This window comes from Sminthopsis crassicaudata, chromosome 1 (assembly GCF_048593235.1).
Source record: "Sminthopsis crassicaudata isolate SCR6 chromosome 1, ASM4859323v1, whole genome shotgun sequence".
Lineage (NCBI taxonomy): Eukaryota > Metazoa > Chordata > Mammalia > Dasyuromorphia > Dasyuridae > Sminthopsis > Sminthopsis crassicaudata.
In genome coordinates, this window is record NC_133617.1 from 247423703 (window position 1) to 247450905 (window position 27203).

At 35.3% G+C, this 27203-nt stretch overlaps 1 protein-coding gene across 2 annotated transcripts in view; it reads right to left on the minus strand.

Moving 5' to 3' along the window:
* Nucleotides 1–27203, minus strand: part of GAREM1 (GRB2 associated regulator of MAPK1 subtype 1) — a 193352-nt gene that overhangs the window by 34015 nt on the left and 132134 nt on the right. For both annotated transcript variants that reach the window (XM_074277466.1, XM_074277457.1), the window contains exon 3: nucleotides 10124–10254. In XM_074277466.1, coding sequence (XP_074133567.1) covers nucleotides 10124–10254 — 131 coding nt within the window. The remainder of the gene's footprint in view (nucleotides 1–10123; nucleotides 10255–27203) is intronic.

A 27203-nucleotide genomic window follows, 5' to 3' on the forward strand; every position in this document is an offset into this window, starting at 1 on the left:
TAGATACTTATAATTTTTTTTCAAAGGTTTTGTATTAGGTTTGCCTGTTGCACTTATAATCTATGACCCACATATCTAAAATCCATACCAGAAACAATGCTATATGGAGGGAAAAAGAAGGCTAATGAAATTATAAAGATCTTAATTTGACCCCTAGCTTAGCTACAGACTAGCTATGTGACCTTAGGCCAATGACAAACTAGAAAAGAAAAGGGCAACACAGATAGGACACTGGATTTGGAAACAGAAAGATCTGGATTTAAACCTTGACTAACTGTGATCCTGGATAAATTATTTAACGTTTATGTCTCAGTTCCCTTCTCTATAAAATAGGTAGGTTAGATTACTTATAAAGACTCTTTTAGTTCAATTATCCTTCAAGTCTATAAATTCAGAATTCAATTTTTAAAATTGAATGTAAAAATTTCTTTACATGTAATGTAATTGGGGAAAATAAAATAGTATTTAGAAAAAAGTAAAATAAACCTATAAAAATTCAGCATTCATATGTTGCCTAGTGCTAAGAATTGCGAACTTTATAATATCTATTAAACTGTTTTACCATCTGACTCTTACTCATTTTTCCCAATAAAGTTATACCCTCAACTGTCCCTAATTTTTCTGAACCTGACCTTTTAAAAATTTCACCTGTCAAAAAAGAGGCAACACTGAAATATTTCCCCATATTCTTTGGTAGCTATGGTGATGAGTACTCTCTGCCTTGCCAAAAGCTAAATGCCAAAATGAATGGCCCAGACAACACATGGGTAAGCCAGGTCCACTATCATGTAGTTCCTCCAGAGGTCACTTTGATTTTCAAGTCACATGGGATAGAAGTGGTCCTTCAAATCTGAGTAGACAAGGGAAACTCCATCCTTTCCTAAAGCAAGCCTTTTAAATCAGTGCCAAAGCTCACAATTTCTGAAGGATCTTTATTCCCTTATTCCAAGAACTGTTTAAGTATATACTCTGCCCTGGGAAATTGGTGATGAAAATATTCAAGAGTAGGACGTAGCACTGCTTGGAATCATAATATCTTTATGTAATTTTAGAACAAAACAACTTCAGAACATTCAGGATTTCCTAGGTTTAGGACTCAGAGAGTCATAGACTTAGGGATAGAAGGATCTCAGAAGTCATTTAGCCCAGTTCCCTCATATAAATGAAGACCAAGTCCTAGAAAGAAATATTCATGCATGGTCACAAAGGAATTGAGAATGTATAACAGATCAATTGAAAGGGATTTCAGAGGTCATCTTGTCTAACTTCATCATTTTTCATTTATAAAATGTGAATCCACCTAATACAGAAGATAGAATAAATATAGAATGCTTTTATCATGAGCTAGCACTGGCTTCTAACAACTGCTTCTCCTCAATTTCTTGATAAAGTGTTTCCCTCCATGCAAGTATGTAGCACCAAAGGTGCAGTGATCTCTCAGTGAATCAGGAGTCACATCTCTTTCATTCAGTGTTACAAAGACCTTAAGGAAAATCCTAGATGTGGGCAGAAGTGAAATGAACTACAAATGTGGAAAAAGGGAACCAGAGAAATTAAGTGAATTCCAAGTGACTACAGTGGTAAGTAAGGGATGGAAACTCAATAGCTCTCACTCCAAACTTAATTGTCTTTCTATCATGCTAGCTGGGATTTGAATGCAGTATTTAATACCTGTTTTTTTCTGAATTGTGCTTCCTCTATCAAGTACAGTAGGTGATAGAACTACAGCAAAATAGACATAGAGAATAATAGACTCCATAATGCCAATGGCTAATTGCCACTCTTTTCCTTTCATTTCCCCCAGCCTTCAAAGAGGCTGATAAATCTGTTCAGGCAGTTTTTAGCTTTGATTAAAAAAAAAAAAAAAGGATGTTTGGGCAGCTAGAATGTCAAGCCTGGAGTTGGAAAAATTCATCTTCCTGAGTTCAAATCTGGCCTCAGACACTTTCTACCTGTGTAATTCTCGGCAACCCTATTTGCCTCAGTTTGCTCAACTATGAGATTAGTTAGAGAAGGAAACAGCAAACCACTCGGATATCTCAGTCAAAAATAGCAAAAATTGAGTTATGAAGAGTTGGATACAACTGAACAAGTATGTGGATGTGGTACAATACAAAGAACATGAGATTTTGAGTCAGACAGTTCAAATACTGGTTCTTCCACTTACCGTGTGATGGTCCACAAATCACCTAAGTTCTCTTAGTTCCCCCATGGGAAAAAGGGGTAGAGAATGAGGTAGAGAACTTTCTAAATTTCTTTCCCTAATCATTATGTTTCACCTGGTGATAGAACAAAAAGGATTCTTGCAATATTATCATCAAAGCTACTTACAGAAGGTAGCATTTTAAAAAAGATAACCACAGTGACTTGTCTGCTACATAGTTTTAACTGAATTTCTTGGATTTTGCATTTTCAAGAGATATATAATATTCATTTGGGGCTGGACTTTAAAAATATTGGAATGTTTAGAACTTTAGGTTTTAAAATGAGCTTTTTTTTTCTTTTTAAAATACCCCTTTAATGAAGAGTATGGTAAAGAATATCATGGCTCATAAAGCTCAAAGCCAGGGAACATTTTCAATAAGGCAGTAGATCAAACTATCAGTTGGAGCAGCTGACTCAGATAGGCAGATAACTTTTGACTTTCTGAGTAAAGTTCAGGAGGGTGTGGAGGAAAGTGAGACCAAGGAAGCTATCAGCCCTTTCCATGTCCTTCTTCCAAACCAAACTAAAACCCTCTAAACCAACAAAACAGAAGGTGATAAAAATCAAAACTGGTGATATGTCCATCAAAGATAACAAAAATGGCAAAGATGAGAATTTTTAAAAAAAGAAAAAACAGATACTTCTTGTTGTTCAGTTGTGACTCATCTCTTCATGATCCCATTTTTGGTATTTTTTGACAGAGATACTAAAGTGGTTTGCTGTTTCCTTCTCTAGTTCATCTCATAGTTGAGGAAACTGAGGCAAACAGGGTTGCCAGAGTCATATAGATAGAAAGTGCCTGAGGCAAGATTAGAACTCAGGAAGATGAATTTTCCCAACTCTAGGCTTGACACTGTAGCTGCCCAAACATACTTTTTAAAATCAAAACTAAAAACTGCCTGAGCACTTTTATCAGCATCTTTGCAGGCTGGGGGAAGGAAAGGAAAAGAGTGGCAATTAGCCTTTGGTATTGTGGAACCTGTTGTTCTTTATGTCTGTTCTGCTATAGTTCTATCACCTGCTGTACTTGGTCATAGAGGAAGCATGATTCAGTAGAATATAGGACAGTGAAAGGTCCAGTCCTATGGTCCAGAAGGTAGAACCATCCTCAGAAAATCCAGAGGATCTAGATTCCAATGCCATCTTTTATACATGCAGGTTTTATTACCTTAGGTAAGCCTCTTAACATCTCAGAGCACCAGACAACTTTCTAAGACATGTTGCAGAAGAGTCGATGTTAATACTTCCCATCCTGCCATTCTTTGATCCATCTCCCAATTTCATGCTTTGCCATTCGCTGTACTTTATGATCAGAATGTTCTTCGTCTTGACTTCTGCCTCCTGAGTTCCTTTAAGACTTCATCAAAATTCAGCCCAATTCTCACCTTCTGAAAGAAACCATTGCTAATCTTCTTCCCTTTATGCAGCTAGGTAGAACACTGGATAGAAGGCATGTCCAGGAGTTGGGAAAAATCCGAGTTCAAATCTGGTATCAGAGAAATACCACGTCTAATACTAATCCTAACCTTAAACTCTAATCCTAACCCTAAAATTTCATGTTAATCCTAAATTTCTTATATTTCTGGTTCTGCTTCCACAGAGAGGGATCACAAGCAAGTCACTTAGACTTTGACTGCTTCTGTTTCTTCAACTATGAAATGAAGATGATAATAGTACCTGTCTTCTAGAGTATTTATAAGGATCAAATGAAATAAAACTCAAAAAATGCTCAGCAAAATGACTGGTACACAGTTAGCGTAATAAATACTCTTTTGCCTCTTTTCCTTCTCTCCAACCACTAGTGTATCCCCTCTGAGATGATCTTCTATCATTGCTGCATAAATATTGTATGTGCATGGTTGTTTGCATCATATCTCTCCAATTATTATCTGAGTTCCATGAAGGCAGGGTCTATATTCTGGTCTCTCATAGGTACTACCTAGCACATAGGAAGCAACTAATAAATGAATACTGAGTGACTCATCTGCATCAGTAGGGAGATAAATCATCATGAGCTCTCTACAATGATAAAATTGCAAAGGGAAGGATCTGTCATATTTACCTATATATCACCAGCATCTGGCATGGAGCCTTACCTGGCATAAAGTAAGTGGCCAATTACATCTACTGAAATGAATTATATTACCTTGAATCTTGAAGAAGTGATTCAGTTTCTTCATCTGTAAACTATGGGGCATTAAGGCTCCTAGAAAATCTCTAGGTCCTCTCCTATTCCTATGATCTATGATCCTATGAAATCCTGTGGGTTCTGCAACTTAACAACAACGTTGACAATAATTAACATTTATGATACTACTATAAAGTGCTTTTATATGTAATACATAATTATTTGTGCCTAGAACAACTCTGTGAAGTTGTGATGCTCTTATTATTATCCCCATTTTCAAATAAAGAAACAGAGGTTCAGTGACTTGCTCAGGTTAAATAGATATTAAGTGTATAAAGAGGATTTCAATACAGATCTTCCTAGCTTCAAGTCCATTACTCTCTGTATTATATCACCTGCCTCTTGTTAAGCTCTATGGTCCTCAGTTTCCTCATTTGAAAAACAAGAGGGTCAGGCAAGTTATCTCATGACAATAATAACAATTTATTGGCATATACACATTGGGGCGCGGGAGGTGTATAACATTGCATCTTATAATTGTCCATGAGCTGAATGACAACAAATATTTATTAAGTGCTTATCATATGCTACCCTAAAAGCTGGGAATATAAAAATAGGCAAAAATACCAAGTAGGAAACCAGAGAGAAGATGGGAACTGTGTCTTGAAAAACACTGGGGGAGTTATAAGGAGGAAATGCAGATGAAGAACATTCTAGGTATAGGACTATGTCTGTTGGCTACGTTATTATAATTGTTAGCCATTATTTCTAACTATTAGTCTCTTTCAAATCCCATTCACCTCATTTGGTCTCATTTATGCTTTGCTTGAAATGAAACAAGATGAAATTCTACTTTTTACAGTTTAGTTGTAAATCACCATGTCACCTGCCAGCTATCTGCTTTACATGCCAATCAATGAGTGTTAGCTCATTTTCTTATTTTTTTCCAATTTTTTTAACACACAAAATGCATATTTTCCCACTATAAGTACCACATGTATGTTTATATCTCCATTATATCAGTATAATGTCTCTGAAAATTCACAAACAATGTATGTGCTTGGTGAAACAGCCTCAGTTTGCGCCTTTCTATTAGGAAGCTAGCTCATGAATACCTTAGTTCAAACATGCCCTTTAGACACGTAGTAGTTATGTGGTCCAGAAAAAAATCATTTAATTTCTGCTTAAGTTTCCTCATTTGTAAAATCAGGACAATGATATCATCTACCTCTCAGGATTATTGTGAAGAGAAAATGGGATGTTTGTAAATCATTTCATAAATCTTAATGTTATATAGAGGTTAAATACTGTTATTATTATTGATAACTTAGCTCTTATTAGCAAACATACAGCTTAAAAAGCCATGAAACAAATCTAAGATCTAGACAAGAGTTTACATGTGAACATAGGTGTGTCTCATTTTGCTAAGGAAATCAATTATCAATATTTCCTCCTAGAGTACTTTATGATTACTTTTTTTTTGGGGGGTGGCGGCTGAGACAATTGGGGTTAAGTGACTTGCCCAGGATCACACAGCTAGGAAGTGTTAAGTGTCTGAGATCACATTTGAATTCAGGTCCTCCTGACTTCAGGGCTAGTGCTCTATCTACTACACCACCTCGCTGCCCCTATGATTACTTTCTACAACAAAAGAATTTTCTGGCTTCATAGAGAATTTAGCGTGGTATACTTCAGGTATTTTAAACTGTTTTTGTTTGTTTGTTTGTTTTTTAAAGAAACTTTGACAAGGGTAGGGATAAAGGGAGACAGTTTATTTCACCTCACCACACAAATATTTTTCAAAATTCTCTAGAGAGTTGATATAATGTAAGGAGAGATAACTTTTCAGTCCAGAAGACCTGAGTTAAGTCCTGCTTCTAACACATAATGATTGGGTAACCTATAGGAAGTAATTTAATTTTCTGGTGCCACAGGCCAATCTCTCAGATTCCATATTGAAAAAAACCTGATTTCATTAGTAGAAAGAGTTTGAGAACACTTCTAGCTCTTAGATAGATTTCAGTGGATTCAATGACATTTCAGTAATATGATAAAAATACCACATAGATGTGATACTATCTTGTAACAGTCATACATGAATGTGCATATTTACCCTATACAAGTCTAACCAAATCTACAGATTCTACCGAATCATTCTTTTAAATCTTGGTCTTATGTATTTGTAATGTATAACATAAATTTCCAATGTATACTCAGGGTGCTAGGACAGAGCATCAGGTCTGGAGTCAGGAAAGATTCAATCTTCCCAAATTTAAATCTGGCCTCAAATAGTTACTAGCTGTGTGACTCAGAGCAAGTCACTCTTTGCCTTAGTTTCTCATTTGTAAAATGAGCTAAAGAAGTAAATGGCAAGTATCTCAAGAAAACCTCAAATGGGGTCATGAAAAGTCAGATATAACCAAAAAAAAAATGAAAAAACTTTTTTTTTTTTTTTTTTTTTAAACAATGGTGATAGATCTATTATTTCGTTAGGGAAGCCATTCCTGCTACATAGAAGATAGATTCAACTCATAAATAACAATACCTTTTTAACTTTGTAAGTAGTCCTCAAGAACTTAGAGAGCCCCAAACTTCACCAAATAATGGTTAACCTAGTACTGAAGCTCTAAACTTAACTAGCCTGGTCTTGAGCTTGAGTAGAGCTAACAAATAGTTTTCTTTTTCTCTAATACCTTCCTTACATTGAGTTGCAAAGTGAAATGATTTAGGAACTTTGTAAAGCAGACCTGTAAGAAAGTAACGTTGATTTCAAGCTCATCTGAATAAACAATTTCTTTGGACTGTTAATATTTATACTATTACTATATTCCTATTTGAAGGCTTTCTAGCTTGGTAAGATATTCCAATTAACTAATTAGTCAGCATTTATAAAATATCTAAGGGCCTTGTACTGGGCTTGAGGGTCCAAGGTCATGCCTAATGAAATATGGAATCAGAATAAAAAATGTACTGATTTAAGTGTAAAGAGAGAAAAAATAGGTTTTTAAAAGAATGAGGCAAATTAGGATGTGACGAATGATTATGAAATGTGACAAATGAATGGTTACGAACTGTTATCATTCCAAGAAACTAAAACATATCTTTATGCTTTATTTTTCATGAAGAAATATTTTGTATTAACAAGGAAGAATATAGACAGAAATTAATGAAGTTAAAGGTTTTCTACTTGGATTCTAAAATATAATTTTATTTATTTTTATGACATTTAAATGATAAAACACTCTTCATAAATGAAGAGATATCAGATATTTTAAGCTCTATGAGGGCAGAGAAGATTTCAAATTGGATAGTTAAAAATTGTGAAAAGGGGGCAACTAGGTGGTACAATGGTTAGAGTACCAGCCCTGAAATCAGGATGGACTTGAGTTCAAATCTCAGATACTTAATACTTCCTAGCTTTGTGACTCTGGGCAAGTCACTTAACCCCAATTGCCTCAACAACAACAACAACAACAAAAAAAAAAAAGTGAAAAGATATGAGAAAAACCTTGATAAAGGTTCCCTCTCTCTAATGACTTGAACAATAATACTGAACTTCAGTAAGTTTATTGAAAGGGCATTTCCCATGATACTATTGAGTTTACCTGTATTATATAATATATAGAAATCACTCTGAAATACATAAGATATGGATAGATTTTGAAGAAGAGATAAAGAGATCTGGCTGGACTTCTGATTGGAGTATTCACTAATAGTATCATGGATTATAATAATAATAGTTTGAATTTATAAAGCATTTTGAAGTTCATTTACAAAGCACTTTACATATATTAATTCATCTTCACAATAACCCAGTGAGTTTGTGTCATTATTATCTTTACTTTAGAAATAGTGGAACTAAATTTCAAAGAGGTGGCCAAGTAGATTAGAGTACTAGTAAGGAAATCTCATCTTCCTGAATTCAAATCTTGCCTCAGACACTTATTAGCTGTGTGATCCTGGCCAAGTCACTTAATATTGTTTGCCTCAATTTCTTCATCTGTCAAATGAGCTAGAGAAGGAAGTGGCAAACCACTCTAATTTCTTTGCTAAGAAATTCCAAATGGAGTCACCAAAAATTGGGCATAATTGAAATGAATGAACAACAATAAAATACCTTGCACTGGATTACATAGTTAATGAGTATCTAAGACAAAATTTCAACTCAGATTTTCCTGATTCCAAGTATAGGACTACATCCACTCTGTCACTTTGCTACTCTAGTATTACTAAGCTATAAATGTGTCATCTGTTTGACCTGTAATGGAGCTTATTAAAATTCCAACAACTCTACTCATAAGAAAGGTGAAAAAACTTGCAATTTTAAAGAAAACCACATACACTCTTACAAAACATGTGATAAAATGAAGACACTCTGAAGACGGTATCCATTATCTTGGAAATAACCAAAACAAAAAAATCAAAATTAAAAAAAGTCCAATACTGAACGTAATTTATTTTCTGAAGGTCTGCAAATAAATGAAAATGTATTCCCTTATTTTTCTTAAGCATGACAATTTAAAGAGTAGAATATAACAGTTGTTTTTCAGGACAGGAAGTTAAAAAGTCAATTAAAATGAGCAGATCAACATCTCCAATTAAGAGGTTGTCTTAGGACATTCTTTCCCCTTCTTTTTCTAAGAGGTGTAGGTGGAGTGACTCACTCGTTTAAATGTTGGGGCACACGCGCTCAGACACCATTCCACATAAATGGTAAGTCTGTTTTACACTCAGTGCAGACTTCCAACAGCTGGAAACCTGCCACCGTACTATAAAAATACAGTAAAACCTCAATTACCTGGAATGTTCAGGGAATGGGGTGGTTCGGTTTAATAATTTCCTGCTTATCTCAGTAGTGATCAGAAAACTCTTTATTTTTTAACCCTTACAGTCAAAAAATTTCAAGATATAGTAATATGATTACTTGTCTTTGTAAACACATAGTAGACCAAATTTGAACTTTTTTTGATGACTAGACAGCTTTCTGAATAAAATGAGCTTCAAAAACTCAATGAAGCACTGAATTCAAGAGATAGAAAATCTAGATTCAAGTCCTTTGAAAAATCGTGTGACTATAGAGAAGTTAACTTGAATACTCGGCCTTGGTTCTCTCATCTATAAAATGAAGTTAATATTAAACAAGCTATCATCAAGTTGTTTTAAGGGGGGGGGATTTTTGTAAACCTTAAATTACTGTCCTATTATGAGTTATCATGATTATTGTTGCACTGATGTAGAAGAAGGAGTAAAGGGATAAGATGGAAAGGGTAACTGAACTCAAGGAACAACCTGATGATTTTTTTGTAAAAAGCAAAACAAAACACAAATTGCTGATAGTATTAACTTTCTTCTTCTCCTATCCTAAAAAGGGGGAGGTGGAAGATGTCACAGAAAATAAATCATTAATTGAGAATTTTGGCTTACCCAGATTTTATTTGGAACCTCAAAACATAACAACATATGTTACAGACCAGGTTTAGTATTAAGGAGATTGTCTTTTTAATCTTTTTTTTTTTTTTTTTAAACAACATATCATTGTAATCAAATGTGTGAGTATATTTGGGGATAAACTCAAGTAGTTTCACCACACATTTCAACCTCTACACATTTCAACCTCTGGTCTCAGTGTGTTATGTTTCCACAGACCCCCAAGCCATAAGTAAAAGTCAGGCTTCATAAATACTCTCTGCAAGTCCTCCTATGTGGGACAGATGTGGATTTATTATGTTCGTGAAGGCTTAAAAGTTAAAACACTCAAGCAGGGATAAATATTTGTTCGTCAAGGGCTACCTTCACGTTGAATGTTATTTCCTCCATGACGTAAACTCGTTCAGGAAATGCTTTCGCCACCTCCTCCACACTGTTAAAATACTGCACTGGTTCCTTAATATCCCGGTCTTGTTCCAGCAGCTTAAACTGCCCTGAAAACAGATGATAAACAGAAGTACTGTGAGTGAGATGTTTACACTGGACAGCTGTCACTGTGGCAACTGCACACATCTCTGATCCCTATTATCCTTTGGGGAAGTCTTCTCTTTATTAGAAAAAGCACTTCAAGGAAAAGCTAGAAAATGAATGAAAAAAAAAAAAAGCATCCTCATTTATATTGTACTCATATTCTATTACAGTGAAAAAAGAGTCTCCAGGGTTAAGTTGAATAGATGTCTGCCAGAAATTTCCATTTTGAAATAAAATAAACTATTAACTCTTTCCAGACAGTGAATTTATTCTAAATCTTATAGATTTAATCTACTTCTTACAGTAAATCAATCTTAATTATGTTTCATATATATTGTTAACCTTATGATCACATAAACATAAATCCTTAACTCCTATCCCATGGACTTCGAATTTTTACTTAAATAGGATCTTGTACAGATAAAAACACAACTTAATATATTTCTAGGTAGTTTCAGCACTTCAATGGTAGCACTTTTTCTATATTAACCCCTCCCCCCATCTTTTAAAGCTTTGACTGAGAGCATGGGACTAAATAAAGGCTTTTAGTTTTTATCAATAGTTATTTTCTGAATTCTGCTTGGATTCTAATACTTTCAGAATCAAAGAAAGGAGTTAAGAGCTCTGAGGAGGCAAATTTCAAACTGTGTGAGAAATATTTTTCAATAGACAAATTACCTCAGGGGTAGGAGGTTGCATTCTTGCTGGGCTAATAGAAGTCAGAGAATATGGTAGAATCCTGTCAGAACACTGGCCTGGTTAGACAAGAATGCTTCTGATTAAGGGCCTCTATGCTATAATGAAGGTGAGGCATTATTCTTTATTGTGTAAATTGAAGGTATAATTTGATCCAGTGTGTAATAATTCCTAGAAATACAGGTCCTTGGAAAATAGGTCTTTACTCTCATTCTAAGCTGTGGAACATATAACATATTTCAGGGATTCTTCCCCTTAACAAAAAAATCAGTTTACAAAGAATAATTAAGGGAGACAGTGTCTAAAAACACACTTTAAATAGTTTTCTTTTATGCTCAGTACTAGACAGTTATTTTGTCTCAGGAAAGTTGAGTCTAAATAATCACAAATTTATCCCTCTTTTCACAATTACAGTAAATATCAACGAACATCATTATTACAAATAAACACCAACAGTCTAAGAATAGCGCATTAAAATCTTCATAAGCAATATTGCTTTGAGATGGAAATGAGAAGTTCTGAAGTTCAAAAATTCCCAGACCAAAATAAAAAGAATGACCACAAGGGCAACATAGTATGGTACTACCACTGGATGTGCCCTTTGTTGAGCTTAGTGCCCGTGTTTTATCATTCATCAGGGAGGAAGGCTTTAAATTTGATTCATATGAGGATTAAAGGATCATAGCTTTGGCACAGAAAGGAATTTCTGAGGTCATCTAGGCCAATCCTTTCATTTTACAGATGAAAAAAATTGGGGTATAGAGGGCTAAAATAATTTGTCCCAAGGTTTTTATTGTTTTTGAGTCAGTATCTGTCTCTTTGTGATGCCATTTTAAAAAATTTAACAATACTTAATTTCTTCTAATTACATTTAAAGATAGCTTTGAATCTCTGTAAGATTTTGAGTTCCAATATTTTTTCCCTTCCTTACCTCCCCTCTCCCCAAGAGAATAAGCAATTCGATATGTTTTTAATATGTGTGTGCATGTGTATATACTCATACACACATAGTCATTTTAAACACATTTCCACATTAGTCATGTTGTGAAAGAAAAATCAGAACAAAAGGGAAAAACCATAAGAAAGAAAAACAAAAACCCCCAAAAGGTGAAAAGAATATGCTTCCCTCTACATTCAGTCTTCTAGAGTTCTTTCTTTGGAAATGGATAACATTTTCCATCTGGAGTCTATTGGAATTGTCTTAGATCATGGTATTGCTGAGAAGAACTAAGTCTATCATAGTTGACTATAACATAATCTTGCTGTTTCTATGTACAGTGTTCTCCTGGTTCTGCTCACTTCACTCAGTATCAATTCATATAAGTTTTTCCAGAGTTTTCTGAAATTAGCCTGCTCATCATTTTTTATAAACAATAGTATTCTATTACATTCATGTCCTACAGCTTATTTAGCCATTCTTCAACTGATGGGCATCCACTCAATTTCCAATTCCTTGCCACCTTAAAAAGAGCTGCTACAAACATTTCTGCACATGTGGCTCCTTTTCTCTTTTTTATGACCTCTTTGGGATATAGACCATTTGGGGTTTTCTTGGCAGAGATACAAGACTGTTTTGCCATTTTCTTTTCCAGCTTTTCCTCAGATGAGGAAACTGAGCCAAGCAGGATTAAGTGACTTGCCTGGTTTCACAACTGCTGATAAGTGCCTGAGGCCAGATTTGAACTCATGAAAGTAAGAATCTGGAGGACTCCAAGCCTGGTACTCTCATAAGCAAGAGCACCTCAAAGATAGCAGTAAATTATTTCCTGCGGATATCTATTCTGTCTGCCTCCCAGTATCTTCTGATCTTGTCACATAGGGACTACTAATCTAGAGTTAGAAGAGATCTTCAAGGCCATCTAGTATAATCTCATTTTATAGATAAGTAAACAAATTAAGGCTTGGGGGGGTAATTTATCTCTTGGTTATTACAGTTATATAACTCAGTTTCCCTGACTCCAAATAAACATGTCTTCCAAGGTCCTTAGAGCTGTAGATGTGTAATTTTAGGAACCGACAATAATGTACAGTACTTATCTGTTACAATCTCCCTAATACATATACCTAGGAACATTTCTATAGATACATTGTATATATGCCTACACCCACACAGTTTCTAATTGGTGAGTCACTCACTAAAGGTTGGGAAGTAGGCCAGGTGAAAAAACAGTTGGGTAAACCTGATCCAATTCCATTTATTCAACATTTTCAAAATAAAGCCCTCCATCCACCCCCACATAGTTAAATAAAAATGTTTTCTGCTAAAACAGCACATGTCTTAATAATTAAAACTCTACCACAGGTTTGTTGGAAGATTCCCTGAAATCATATCCTATGCTAGTCCAAGGATAGCTCATGATGGCAATTCTTTTCAAGTTAATAAGGATAAAAAAATCTCTCTAATGGACTTCTCAAGGGAAGGGAAAGGGAAAAAAAAAAAGCAATTGCCCAACAGGAATGCTCAAATTCCCTCAAAGTATTTGTTTAACTAACTTTCTGAGAACTCTGTTGGGATTCCTGTTTTTGACAAAAGGGGCTTGGGACACACAAACCAATGCATTTTGGTTATCTGAGAGAAGAGGCCAAACTATTTTTTCACAACATGTCTATGAAATCTGCCAATCCCACAAACTGGAAAACTGAGTCTTTGGAAGCTAAATCCCAGAGACCACCTAAAGAGTTAAATGCCGCCTCCTCTCAACCTCAATGTGAAATCAATTTACACACATATACACACTACCTCAACCTCTGCATAGGGGAACGGATTATTTAACAGACCATTCCAAGAAGAACAGAGTCTTTGTGCCACCAAACAAAAACATCTGGAGGTTGCTGAAACATCTGTTCTAAGATGTTACTGTCAAACTGTGTTCTGAGAGAGGGAGGAAGCTACATTGTCTTTGATGGATAAATAAAACATCTCCATTTCTAAGAGGCTGCTCCATCTGTAGAACCAAGAGTCTCACAAGAATTACTATATTAATAAAATGTTCATACCAGAGCAGCTAAAGCAACAGAAATAAGAATGAAGGAACCAAGTTTATATCCTGTATACATTCTTGCTGATGCCTTAAAATCTCTACCCACATAGCCCAGTAAAAAATGATGCCTGTGGCTGATAAAAACATCAGTTTGCTTCCTTTGCCTGAGGTAAATGACAGTTGATAGCATTAAACTCATCAATCTAAAGCTTAGGCAACGTGTTCAAAGTCTGGTTACTAGAGTTGGAGTTTAGAAGAACCCAAGAGTGGCTTTAACACTGGACAATGGGGGAAAACATATTTGTAGTCAGAAACAAAGAGAGTGGAAAAATGACTTCCTAAGAAATAAAAGCTAGCAAAAGGAGGGATACACAAAGGAAGTCAAAGCCAGATGTAGACTTTGTCACTTGTCAGATGATTTAGTAAAACAAGCGTTTTACTTGGGAGGTTGGGAAGTTTAGGGCAATGAAACTCATGAAAACAGATACTGAGCATTATTTATGTCAAATCCTTTTCTTACTATGACTGTGCTAGTCCATTTAGCTCTCCATTTAGCAAAATACAGTTTTAATGAAGGAACAGAAAAGAAGCAAGAAAAATTAAATTAAACAACAATCTAGTGGCTACTTGGACATCCAGAGAGCCAAAGAGCATTCTACTGAAGTGTGGCCTGCATGGCCTGCAACTGGCCTCTATAAAATATCACAGAATGACAGAAAAGAAGCTTCCCTCAAAACAACCAAAGTATAGCAGAGATCAAGAAAGGCGCTGCACAGGCAATAACTCTGAAACTTAACTGTGATCTCTAGGCAAGTCACCACCTTTTCATGCCTTAACTTTTCTCATTTATAAAATATGAATAATAATATCAGTACTGGCCCCTTCACAGTTCTGTTGTTAAGTTCAAATGAGATAAATGTGTGTAACTTTGAAGTTCTATTGAAACACCAATTGAAATCTGAAATTGATATGCTTTTAAGTGCCGTTGAAATTGCTCATTTAATATTGTTATCACTTAATAATTGTTACATGTGTTTTTCTATGTATGTATGTATGTATGTATATATCTTAGATTTATAAGTACTTTCCTTACAACAATCCACGGAGCATGTTAGTAGTACACAAATTATAATCACCATTTTATAGATGAGGAAACTGAGACTTGAAGAATTTAAGTGATCTGCCCAAGGAAGTGCCAGAGGCAGAGTACAAAACCCACATCTCTACCAATTTCAATTCCAACACTCTTTTTACTAAGCCTTCTTTAGGATTTGAGACAGGCAGTTAGAGCATTAAGTTAACTGCAGCTTGTGGAAGAACAGCATAAAGTACTAAAAAAAAAAAAATGTTGATGAAACCCTTGAGCTGTTACTGACTATATATGTGATTTTTACAAAATCACAGATGACTGAAAACTTAATAAGTTTCTATTCCAAAAGAAGAAAAAATCAAGTTAGGGCAGGTATTGGGAACATTCTAGTCTGGAGGATTTAACTTCTCTATCTGTAAAGATCTGGGTGAATTTCTTTTGAATATCTGACTGGCGTATTTACCAAACAGGAGCAGCATGATATTCTTCCAAATAAAAAAAGTCATTACCTGCTCACTAGAGATATTTGAAGAAGGGAGACAAAGAAATAGCCACACACAATAATAAAGGAGCTTTGGAGTTAAACATCCGGGAAAGCTTTTTGATAGCTGGGTCAGTTGACCTGAAACATTCAGGTCAGTTGACCTATGGCAAGCCTCTCACAAAGATAGCTTTGAAAAATTGATGAGGTGATCCTTCCAGAAGGAATGGTTTTAGTCTGGAAACTTGAGCCTGTTCTATTGAGGGAGCGTTAGATTATGTAAACTGAATGGCCCTTAGAAGTACTAATTTTAAGTTTGTCTGTGACTCACTATACTCTAACGTGAAACATGCACAGGTCAAAACTACTCCATTATTCTCCCAAGCATGATACAGAAGTAAATAATATAGCATACATAAACATATACTAATGAGGAAATGGTCATTATTTTCTTTCTCTCTTTCCTAATGAAAACTCTTAAAAATATTTTGGACTTCCCTCATTGCTAGTTATACTTATGATCTTTGGCTCAAGCTGATACTTTACTGGAAGAAAATAACTGGTAAAATAAAGCAGAAAGCATCTGATGGCTATAGTTAAAAAATAAAACCAGATAATAAATAAGTAAATAAAAAGTAACATGGGGAGAAGAGGAGAGGAGAGGTAGAGAGAGAAACAACATTTATTCAGCCTAGAGGTTGACATATTCTTAGGACACATTCTCCCCCAGGCTGGGAGGAATTTTAACATTTTTAAGTGCATGATCATTAATAATCAATAGATTAATTAGAGCATGCTAAATCTCCCTTTTGTCCCTATCAGCAGCTGGCTAAGAAAGCTGAACTGGAAGAAATTGGAGGTGCCAGTCAGGAAAATATCTGTGAAAATCAAATGAAACAGGATAATAACAAGCCATAGCCTGTATCTTCATACTTATACTGTTCTGACCTTTATCCATATTACCTGATTGATCTGTTGTGAGAATAACATTTTATTTGTACATGATAAGGTGACTCAAAACTGTTCCAGAGAGCAAGATGGAGTTTAGGAGCAGAAAACAAATACTCAATAAAAGAATAATGAATTTCATTGTAAACTATCTGCAAGTTTTCCTATTTATTCCCTGAAGAATATATATATCTGAGATTTTATACAAGTCAACAGAAAATGGTGGTCAATTTTGAAACACTAGGCTTTAATTAAATACCCTTGCTGAGTGGGTTTAAAGTAGAATCATTCCTTGGTACAGTATAGTTGACTAATGTTTCCTGGCACAGAATTTCAACCTGGTTTTTTAAGAACAGAAAATTGAATTTTGGTTGTTTACTTTATCAGTATTAAATGTGCTGTTTTTGTTTTTGGTGGTGAGAAAACAAACAGCAATTAAATTTTTTTACAAAAAGTCTTCTGCACATTCAATCCTAACCTTATGCTAACATTATGAAATACTTCATTTTCTTCCTTTGAAATGTCTTTCCTCTCCATCTTTGCATAAACATGGTCCTTATCCCCTCACACCAATATTATTGCAACAGTTTCCTAGTTAGTCTGACTCTCATCACTCCTGCCTCCCAAAGTCCCACTCTCAATCCATCTTGCATAACCCCATCAAACTTCTTTTCCTGACACATGGTTTTCATCATGTTGCTTCTACTTAAAAATCTACAATGGCTAATATCCACCAAGTCAAGTCATCTGCTAGGCTTTCAAGTACTCCATAAAGTGCACTCCTACTACACTGAATGGATTTCCAATCTTATTTTCCAAGTCAAGAAGCATTTATTAAGCACTTGCTATGTGTCAGAAACTATGTTGAGTATGTGGGATACAAAGAAAGACCAAAGACAATCTCTACTCTCAATCTCTACTCAACCTAATGGAATAATAAGAATCAGTATATACCTTTTCTTTTCATATTTCCCTACACTGCTTCAGAATTAACATCAAATAATTAGGTGCTTAATTAATACTTGGTTGATTTGTATAAGAATAGGAGAACAGGTTAAGAAATGATATATAGTAGAGATCTGTGATAAGGAAGTCCTATTTTTTTCTCCCTAGAGTTCATATTACACATTGAAAGAAAGGGTAGGGAGGGTTTCTTTGGGTGATTCCTTTTATCTTGTAGTACAGGGTTTAGAAGACAGCAAGATCTTTTAAACTACAGCTGCAAGATTCTACTCACATCAAGAAAGAATCCACAAACAATTACTCTATGTATTGTCACATGCTAACATTTGGGAGTGTCAGAAAAGTCCTTCTAAGGTTGGAGGTGGGGAGGGACAGGTACCAAGGCTAGAGATGAAATATCATACATGATAAAACACCAAGCACACTATTTTGGTTGGTATACAAAATAGAGTGGATGTCATCAAACCCTTCTATCTGCACTCTTTGAAAAGATGTACAAAAGCCCTAAGCAACATAAATGAAAAATGACAAATCTGAGATTTCTGTGCAATTTCTAAAACCATTCAGAATATAAATGAAGAATGCAAATGTTCCACTTAGCCTATAGTAGAACTGTGAGGGAATGAGATAATCACAATCAGTCAAAATAACCCACATGCTTTATGGGAAAAGGTCTGCACTACTTGTCTGTAATCAATCAGAGAAAAGACTGGGATTGGAAAAATGAAGTATGATTTGGAAAAAGAAGAAAGGGGGCAGGGATTGTAGCTCTGAGTGAAGTCCCTAGGACTTTTGGATCTTTTCAAAGTAACAGTTAATATTTTGTCATATTAGTCAAAAAATTTTAGAATTAGAAAGTCCCTAGAGATAATCTAGTCCAACTTTCTTATTTTAAAGATGTTTTAAGAAAGTATGCCATAAATAGATTTATTGCTTTGTAGAGGTTAATCATCAAAAGACAACAGAATCTTCTTTCAGTTTAGCTGAGATGAAAGCAGAACATTTCAAAAGGAAGTTTTGCTTTGGAAACTAGGAAAAACTAAAAGAAAATTAGAGGAGCACAAATCTGCAATTTCTATGCTTGTTCATTTTCAACTCTCTGGAACTTCTAAGTGTTACTTCCTTTTAGAGCTGCAGAGAATAAGCTGGATTGATCTTCCACATGAAGTCTCCTCAAATATCTAAAGTAATCTACCTGCCACCCAAACATCTTCTCTAGGCTCAACATCTGGTAGGTCTTGACATTTGAAAAATGTCTGAAGAAATTCCAGTGTGTTAGTACTTCTAAATGTTGCCTACCAAACTGAACATCATACTTCTACTATGGTCTAATTAGGCAGAGAATTCTGGGCTTTTAATTTTGGTAAATTTTTAAAAACATGCGAATATTGCTTCACTTATTTCATCATTAATGAAATTATAGTATACAAAATAAGAGAAATATAATATGTATACTTATTTGAGACCAAAAAAAAAAAAAGTGACAGGGACAAAAAATATAAATCTCAATGTAAAGCTCCATTTTGTAACTTTTGAAGGTAGACTTTCAGTGATGTCATTTTGCAATTACAGCCATAAATCCACTTAGTGATGCTGTATCAAATTTAGTTAGTGGCTAACGGTGCTCAACCTCTAAACTAGACCCTTCCAAAAGTCTTGTTACATAGCTTTTCAATCACTTAAGAAAGCATTAAAAAAAAAGAAAAAAATAGCTTATTTATCTGTAGCTCTGTATGGTCAATAAAGTATTCTAGGATTTTAACAAAATTCATGACCATTTTTGCTAGTGAAACACAACACTATTTATGGTTTCTTCTTTGCTCCTTTCAGCACACTGCCATGTAAACACCCACACACCAATGGGACCCAAGAGGAGAGAAAAACACAAGCAGCTGTTCAGACTATGGTTTTAGCCAGAAAAAAGCCTCAATTATGAGAGATTTATTTTTTAAATTATATGCCAAAACTGAAGTGAATAACATTTAATGTACAGAAAGCATGGATAGCTATCAAATACTTTACTTAATATACTGAACATTTAAGGAGGGAAAATATGTGTTGAAATTGTAACAGTCATATTTACTCAGTTTACTGAAACATTTTCAAGAGTACATAGTTTGAAAATATCCCATCCCCTCTCTCCCTCTGTGTAGGCTAATTCACCTCTGCATAAAGCTCTGGGGGTAATAACTTTTGGGCCCTAGTAAGTTCTAACTAAGACCTTCAACAAATTTACTTTAAAGAATAATTACGTTTATCTAACAATGTCCATGTGATTCCACTCTAGCTGAACCAAACTGTGGCAAATAATGGAATGGCAGAGTTTGTCTTCTACTTCTCCCTCCTTCCATTAGGATGATTGTCATATCAGCTTTTCCACTGATCTGTACATTAGTATAAATGTGACTATTCCTCTATCACCTTTCTTCTGTATCATCATTCTATCAGATTGGCTCAACACACAAGGTCACTAAGTCCAAAATTATAGGCTTTTCCTCACCATTGTTTTTTAACTATGAATAGCTTGGGAACTCATCTCTCCTGAAACTTATATTCAGATTATATTCAGCTTTGGGGAGTTTTTGATTTAATAAAATTTCATGGAAAAGGCATATAGATGGTTTTGTTGTTGAATTGTTTCAATCATGTCTTACTTTTTTTGACCCCATTTGGACTTTTCTTGGCAAAATCACTATTTCTTTCTCCTGTTCGTTTTATAGATAAGAATACTGAGACAAACAGGGCTTGTGGTTATAAAGTGTTTTAAATAAGTTTCTAATTTGATCTTTCAACAGTCCTATGAAATAGTTAGGACTGGTATCCCATTTAACATATGTATTTTAACTCTCTGTCTCTTATGCCTGGAATTTTCTCTCTTTTCTGTCCCCTGGCTTTCTGAAGACTTGGCTCAAATCCCTCCTGCTCTCTTTCTGCTAGTACCTTCCCTCTGAGATAACCTTCTATTCTCTCCTTCATAGTACACACACACACACACACACACACACACACACACACACACACACACCCACAGAGTTATTTGCATGACATCTCTCCTAGTAGAATATAAGCTCATTGCAAGTAAAGATCATATTTTTATCTTTCTTTATAAGCTAGAAGCTTAGTACAGTGACTCATACCCAGTAAATGCTTAATACATACTTGCTGACAAAAAACTGAGGCTCATAGTCGCAAAGTGATCATCTAATCATAGCACTTTAATCAAAGTGCTTATTTTGTGCATTGTACTAACCATTGTACATTATGCTAATTAAAATAAAAGAATTCCTACCCTCAAGGAGCTTACACTGTAATGGAAGAATCTTATATATGAATAAATCTATATTTAAGTGTTCACTTAAAGGAAAAGGAATAGGGAAGAAGAATGGAGATTGAGTCTTGAAAGAAGCCAAGGGTTCTAGGAAGTTGTAGTAAGGAAGAAGGACATTCCAAGCATGTGAAATAGCCTCTGTAAAGGTAAGGAATGAATAGATTAATGAATAAAAAGCCAGTCTGCCAAGTTTTTTCTATGCACTGGAGCATTGGGCTAAGTGCACTGAGATAGAAGAATTGCTGAGTTTTGGCAAACAGTAAATCAGTAGGCCAATTTGGCTAGAACATAATATGCATAAAAGAGAGAAACAATTGAAGAGGCCTAGAGAGAGAGACAGTAGAGCCAGTCTGAGAAGGACTAAGAAAGCTAAGCAAGTTTTGTATTTTTTTTTTTTTTTTCTCTCGCAGGTAACAGAACTGAAGGGTCATGAGGAGGGAGTGATACGGTCAGATAGGTTTAGTGAGATTATTTTAGTAGCTCTCCTAACACAGTTGATCACTGTTTCTTAACACCCCTAGTTACTATTGTTTTCCTTCCTTGATCACTTTAGGGGGTTGTGTGTATGTGTGTGTAATATGAATATTTGCTATACATATTTAATGTTATATTACACACACACACACACACACACACACACACACACACACACACACACACATTATCTTTCCCAAAAATGTAAGTCCTCTGAGGATAAAGATTGATTCACTTTTGTCTTTATATTAGCACAGTGCCATATTTCATCATGGGTTCTTTTTTTCTTTCTTGAAGATATTTCACTTAATCATCTCACCAATTCCCATGGATTCAATGACCATTTCAATGCATATGATTCCCAGATCTCTTTGTCCAGTCCTAACTTTCAGTCTTCATTAACTTCAGTGATTAAACATTTTGAGTTGGTTGTCTCATAGACATTTTAAGCACATATATAAAACTGAACTCATTGTCTTTCCCTACAAACTCTATCCTCTCCTTAACAACCCTATTACCATTGAGGGTACTCAGAGGCCTAAGCTTGAAACCTAGTTATCTATCACCTTCAGCTTTTCTCTTTTTTTTTTTTTTACCACCCCCCATATCTGACCATTTGTCAAATCTTGTTCTACCTTCATAACATTTTGTCCCACTCCCATTCCCTTCTCAGATACCAGTGTGAGCCCTTATCATTTCATGCTTGTATCACTGCAGTAGCCTGTGGATCATCTTCAAGAGATGCTTCAAGTCTCTTCCCACCCCAGTCTATCCTCCACTCAATTTTCAAATTGATCTTTTTAAAGTAAAAGTTTGACTGTGTCACCTTTTAATTCAATAAATTTTAGTGGCTCCAAATTACCTCAAGAATTAAATGTGAAATGCTTTGTTCAGCTTTGAAAATGTTCCATAACCTAGCTGCTTCCTGCCTTTCCATTTTTCTTACATTCTCATTCCTTATTATATACTCTTGAGATTCACTGTCATTAGCCTTGCTATTCCTCACACTGGTCTTATAACAGCTATGTGAACCTGAGCAAGTCATGTAACCTTTGTTTGCTTCAGTGCTCTTACCTATAAAAGGGATAATAATACCACCTACCTCTTGGGATTGTTGTGAAAATCAAATGAGTTAATTATAAAGCACTTAGCACAGTGTGTGGCACATAGTAAGTCCCACATGCTATTAGATTAGATATGAAAATAATCATTGTTATAATAATTATATATATATTATATACTTAAATTATATGATACCAATTTATCTTATAAATATCCTATTTGTATATAGCTGTTTACATTATGTCTCCCCCTCCAACTGTGAATTTTTGAGAGCAGACACTGTTGCCTTCTTTGTATCTTTAATACTTAGCAAAAAAGCATGGCACATAAAAGGCATTAAATAAATGCCTGTTGAATGACTAGATGACAGAGTAGGAGCTTACTATATGCCAATTCATTGATTAATTGGAAGGTGAATTGGAGAAGGGAGACACAGGGCTTCCCATTAGGAAGGTGCTGTTAACAATTCAGGTGAGAGATGACCAGCCTGAATTTAACTGGTAGACATTTGAATTAATGAACTTATGAGGATATAAACAGTAAAGGGGAAATAACACGAACAATTTATTAAGTACTTGCTATGTACAAAGCACTGTGCTAAGTATTTGAGGCCAGAAGCTTACATTCCAGTAGGAAGACAATATGTGGAAGGCTGTAGCTCCAAATCTTATGGAAAGGTCTTCTAGCCCTTAGGGTACATAAATAAAGTCAAAAGGTAAGATGCAAGAGTTATTTTGGAAATAGAACTAACAATACTTGGCACCTTGGGTATTGAAGGGGAGATGAGGGAGAAGGAAAGAAGGATGGTAAAACTCCTAACAAAAATATGGAAGTTTCAAGAGGAGTCACTTTAGGGGAGAAGATAAGGAATTCTGTTGAGTTTGAAATACTTTAGACATCTATATGATGATGTTCAATAGGCAATGGATACTGTGAGATAAGAGCTTAGGAAAGAAGAAGGATGAATATAGAAATTGGAAACTATCTGCATAAAGATAACTGAACTAAGGGAACTGATGAGATCACCAAGAGAGGAAGTAAATAGACAAAAGAAAAGGGGACCAGGACAGAGCCTTGGGTGAATGCCCACTTATATTAGGTCACACCCAGATAATATCTGGCTAGGAATTAAAATCAACTTTTCTGATTCCAAGTTCTGTGTTCTTTCTCCTAAGCCAAGTTGCCCTAGAAAATAGGCAGAAGTTTCCTTGAACAACATTCCCTTCTATTCCCTCTATCCCCAGACTCAAAGAAAAGCACTTCCTCATTTTCTGACTCATAAGTCTAAAAATGATTAATGCTGACTATCATAAGCCATAATCTCTATAAATACAATCGGTGTCCATTTAAAAAGAAGGATTTGATTTAAGGATATTCCACTGATTCTACACATTTAGAGTTAAACAATGTAATTCTGACAACTTGCTTAATGTAGATAATATGGGAAAAAAGATGTTGGGATATTATTACTATCTTTCAGCAGTTTTTAAAAAAAATTTCATTTTACTGATGCCTTTGTTTGTTAATAACCTTCATTTTCTATATCCCCCATCCCATTCTCTATAACAATGAATAAAAAGAAAAGAGAAAAAAAAAGCAGTTCATCAAAACAAATTATTTTTCAAATCTCAAAGTCTCTGCAGTATTCCACATTCATAAGATGCTGCTTAGTCGTGTGGATATTGAGGAGTTAGATCTTTTCTTTTTGAATTGGTTTTGAAGGTAGAAATCAGATGGAGCTTCAATAGGTTTGAAGATATGAACAGCGAGAACAAGCTGATATGAAAGTGCTACAGTCTTCACTATTTAGGAAATGACTGTAAAAGACAGGGTGAGCATTTTGAACTCCAGATACATTGTGACAAGAAACCATCATGAGGCCTCAAAGCTAATATTGTCAGAGTTTTAAAGTTATAGGTAGAAAAGACAATTTTTGTAGTATTTTTGAGGATTTATAGGAACTAATTAATAGTTAATCACCAAGGATCCAAGGAAAAAGATAAAGATTGTAATCTTAGGCTTCATTTAGAGAGGCATAGTATCATGAAAATGGAGCTATATTTCCACAATACTCTGCCAGATACTCTACAAATATGCAACAAGTGGTTATCTAGCATTTGCTTAAAGATCTCAGGTTTGGGAGACTTTCAAAAGCAGCTCATTATTCTACTTGGTTAGTTTAAAATGTTGGTAAGTTTTTCCTTTAAGTCTAAATTTGCCCCTTTGCAACTTCTACTTGTTGCTCCAAATTCATCCCTTAAGGGTCAAATAGAACTAGGTCTTATCGCCTCTCTAACAAGACTACTTTTAAATACTTGAAGACATGACCCATGTCCAACTTCAGTTTTCCCTTTTCCAGGATAAACCCTATTGATTCCTTCACGTTATGGTAAGAGGCAGAATATGTTTTGTTTTATTGGACTAAATGGCCATTATCTCTGAAATTCTGTACTTATCTTGAGCTCTTCACCACCCTAGTCATTCTCCTTGGATTCTCTCCAGTCTTTAGTTCTCTGTGATGTTTCAAAGATTACTGACACTGGTCCTGCAATTACATATTCCTGTTCTCACAATACCCAAGGAGATGTTCATCTAAGTCAAATGACAGTCATCAATCACGGGCTGCTAGAAGCTCTCTTGCTATCACTTTTGTTATCTTAGGTATTAACTCCCAAGAGCCATTTTTATCTGAACTTTCTAGGCCAAAGCTCATTTTCTTTGGCATAGAAAACAGAAGCTGGGGGGCAGCTAGGTGGTGCAGTGGACAGAGCACCAGCCTTGAATTCAGGAGGATCCCAGTTCAAATCTGGTCTCAGACACTTAACACTTCCTAGCTGTGTGACCCTGGGCAAGTCACTTAACCCCAGCCTCAGGGGGAAAAAAAAAAAAAGAAAGAAAACAGAAGCTGAAATAAAATGGCTGTAGCTAACTCAGCCTTTTATCTTCTATTACCATGAAGTAGCAGATGTTAGAGAAAGGTTTTTCTCATCTGTAATGGAAAGTGTAGGCAAATGGAAAGGTTATGGCTTTAGAACAGGGGTGGGAAATTTCTGGCCAGTGGGTCATATATGTCGCATGAAATCATTTGCATAATCAACCTCAAGTGACGATGAACTGAAATGTAAGTGGAACAACCTCCCACTGCTTGACTTCCATAAGCTGATATTTTGTATGTCCCCTGAATGATGTTATAAATACCCAAATGGCCCTTGACAGAAAAAAATGTTCCCCACTCCTGCTTTAGATTTTATAGCTCCATCTTAGCCCAGACTAGAAATCAAATGGGACCCTATATCCATTTAAAATTAATTTCATTCAAGTGTTTTCATGCTTAAAGTATTATTGATTGCTACATATTGATGATTTATTTTTATTAATGAGAAGTAAGAGGGGATGTAAGCACTATAAATGAGTGGGACTTAAAATTTAAACATGTTAGGATACAATCTAAACTTCAAAAGAAGTCCTTATCACTTCATCAGAATTAGTCTTCACAATAGGACTTAGAAATGAAAGATATTTTAGAGATCATCTAGGCTAACCTCCTTATTAGACAAGGAAGTTAAGATTCAGAGAATTAAAGAGAATTTCTCAAAGTCACAGGGGTGATATTAGTACAGCTAGGATTCAAACCAAAGTTTTCCAACTGCAAAAACCTAAGTTCTTGACTTATGTTTTTAATATTAAAAAGTAAAATGAAATTAGATAAGAAAATGGCCTTGTTGTTGATATGTTTCCTTTTGGCTGTTTTTTTCCCCCCAAAAATGTTTAATGAACATACATATGAAAAAGTCAATATATTCTTTCTTCTACTACTAAAACCAGTTAATAATTCTCCTTTCCCATTCTGCCACTGCACCCCCAAAGAACTGTTCTCTCTCTTTCTTCCTCCTCCTCTATCCTGCCCTCCCCAGCTTTTTATTCTTTGCTGACAAAACTCTCCAGAACTTGCTTCCCACGTCTAGTACCTCTTTTTCATTAGAATGAAGTAAGCTTCATTCACTACGATCTTGCTTATTGAGCATTCTCTGCTTGCTGCCTTTCAGGTTTTGACCCTGTTCCATGTTAAACAGGCTGTGGTGCAAGTGTAGGATGGTGTTGGGTAAAATATTCCATCTAACAAGGACAGTTATGTAAACAGTGCTGCTTCTGGTAGAAATGTTTGATGGGACAAATAAAGCTAGAAAAAATTGCTGAGAGAGACAGACAGACAAAGAGAAAGTGACAGAGAGAGATACACATGGAGACAGAGATAGACAGACAGAGACAGAGAGGGAAAAGAGGAGGAAGAGAGACAGGAGGTAGGTTAGGAGGAAACGGGGGGGGGGTGGGAGGGAGAAAGAGAAAAAGGGAAGGAAGGAAGGAGAGAGAAAGAGGGACTTAGGGATGATTATAAGAAATCAGGGAGGGAGGGAGAGAGAAGGAAGAGAAATAACAACAACAACAATAGAGACAGCAGTGGCAGCAGCAATTTCATACGGGAATAAAGATATGCTTCAAATACAAAGCACTTTTGTTCTTTGTAAGAAATCAGGCTTCTGAAGAACTTCATTGAGTAGGAGTGGTTTTTAAACACAGGAACAAAGACTGAGTCAGCAACTATGATTTCTGATACTGCACAATATGCAAAGAAAAACTGCTCACCCTCTTTTTTGGGGTTTGCAAAGTTATTGCTCATTTAAAGAAAAATCAAGGTTTTATTAATTCAAACTCCAACATCTGTCTCTCTGCTATATTTATTTACCAAGTAATTTGGGCAAGCCACTATGTCTTTGGGCCTCAATTTCTGCAGATGTAAAGTTGGGCAATTGGACTACACAGGCTCTAGAGTCTCTTCTGGCTTTAAGTCCCAGAATAATTTCATTATAATTATAATAAATATTTATGCA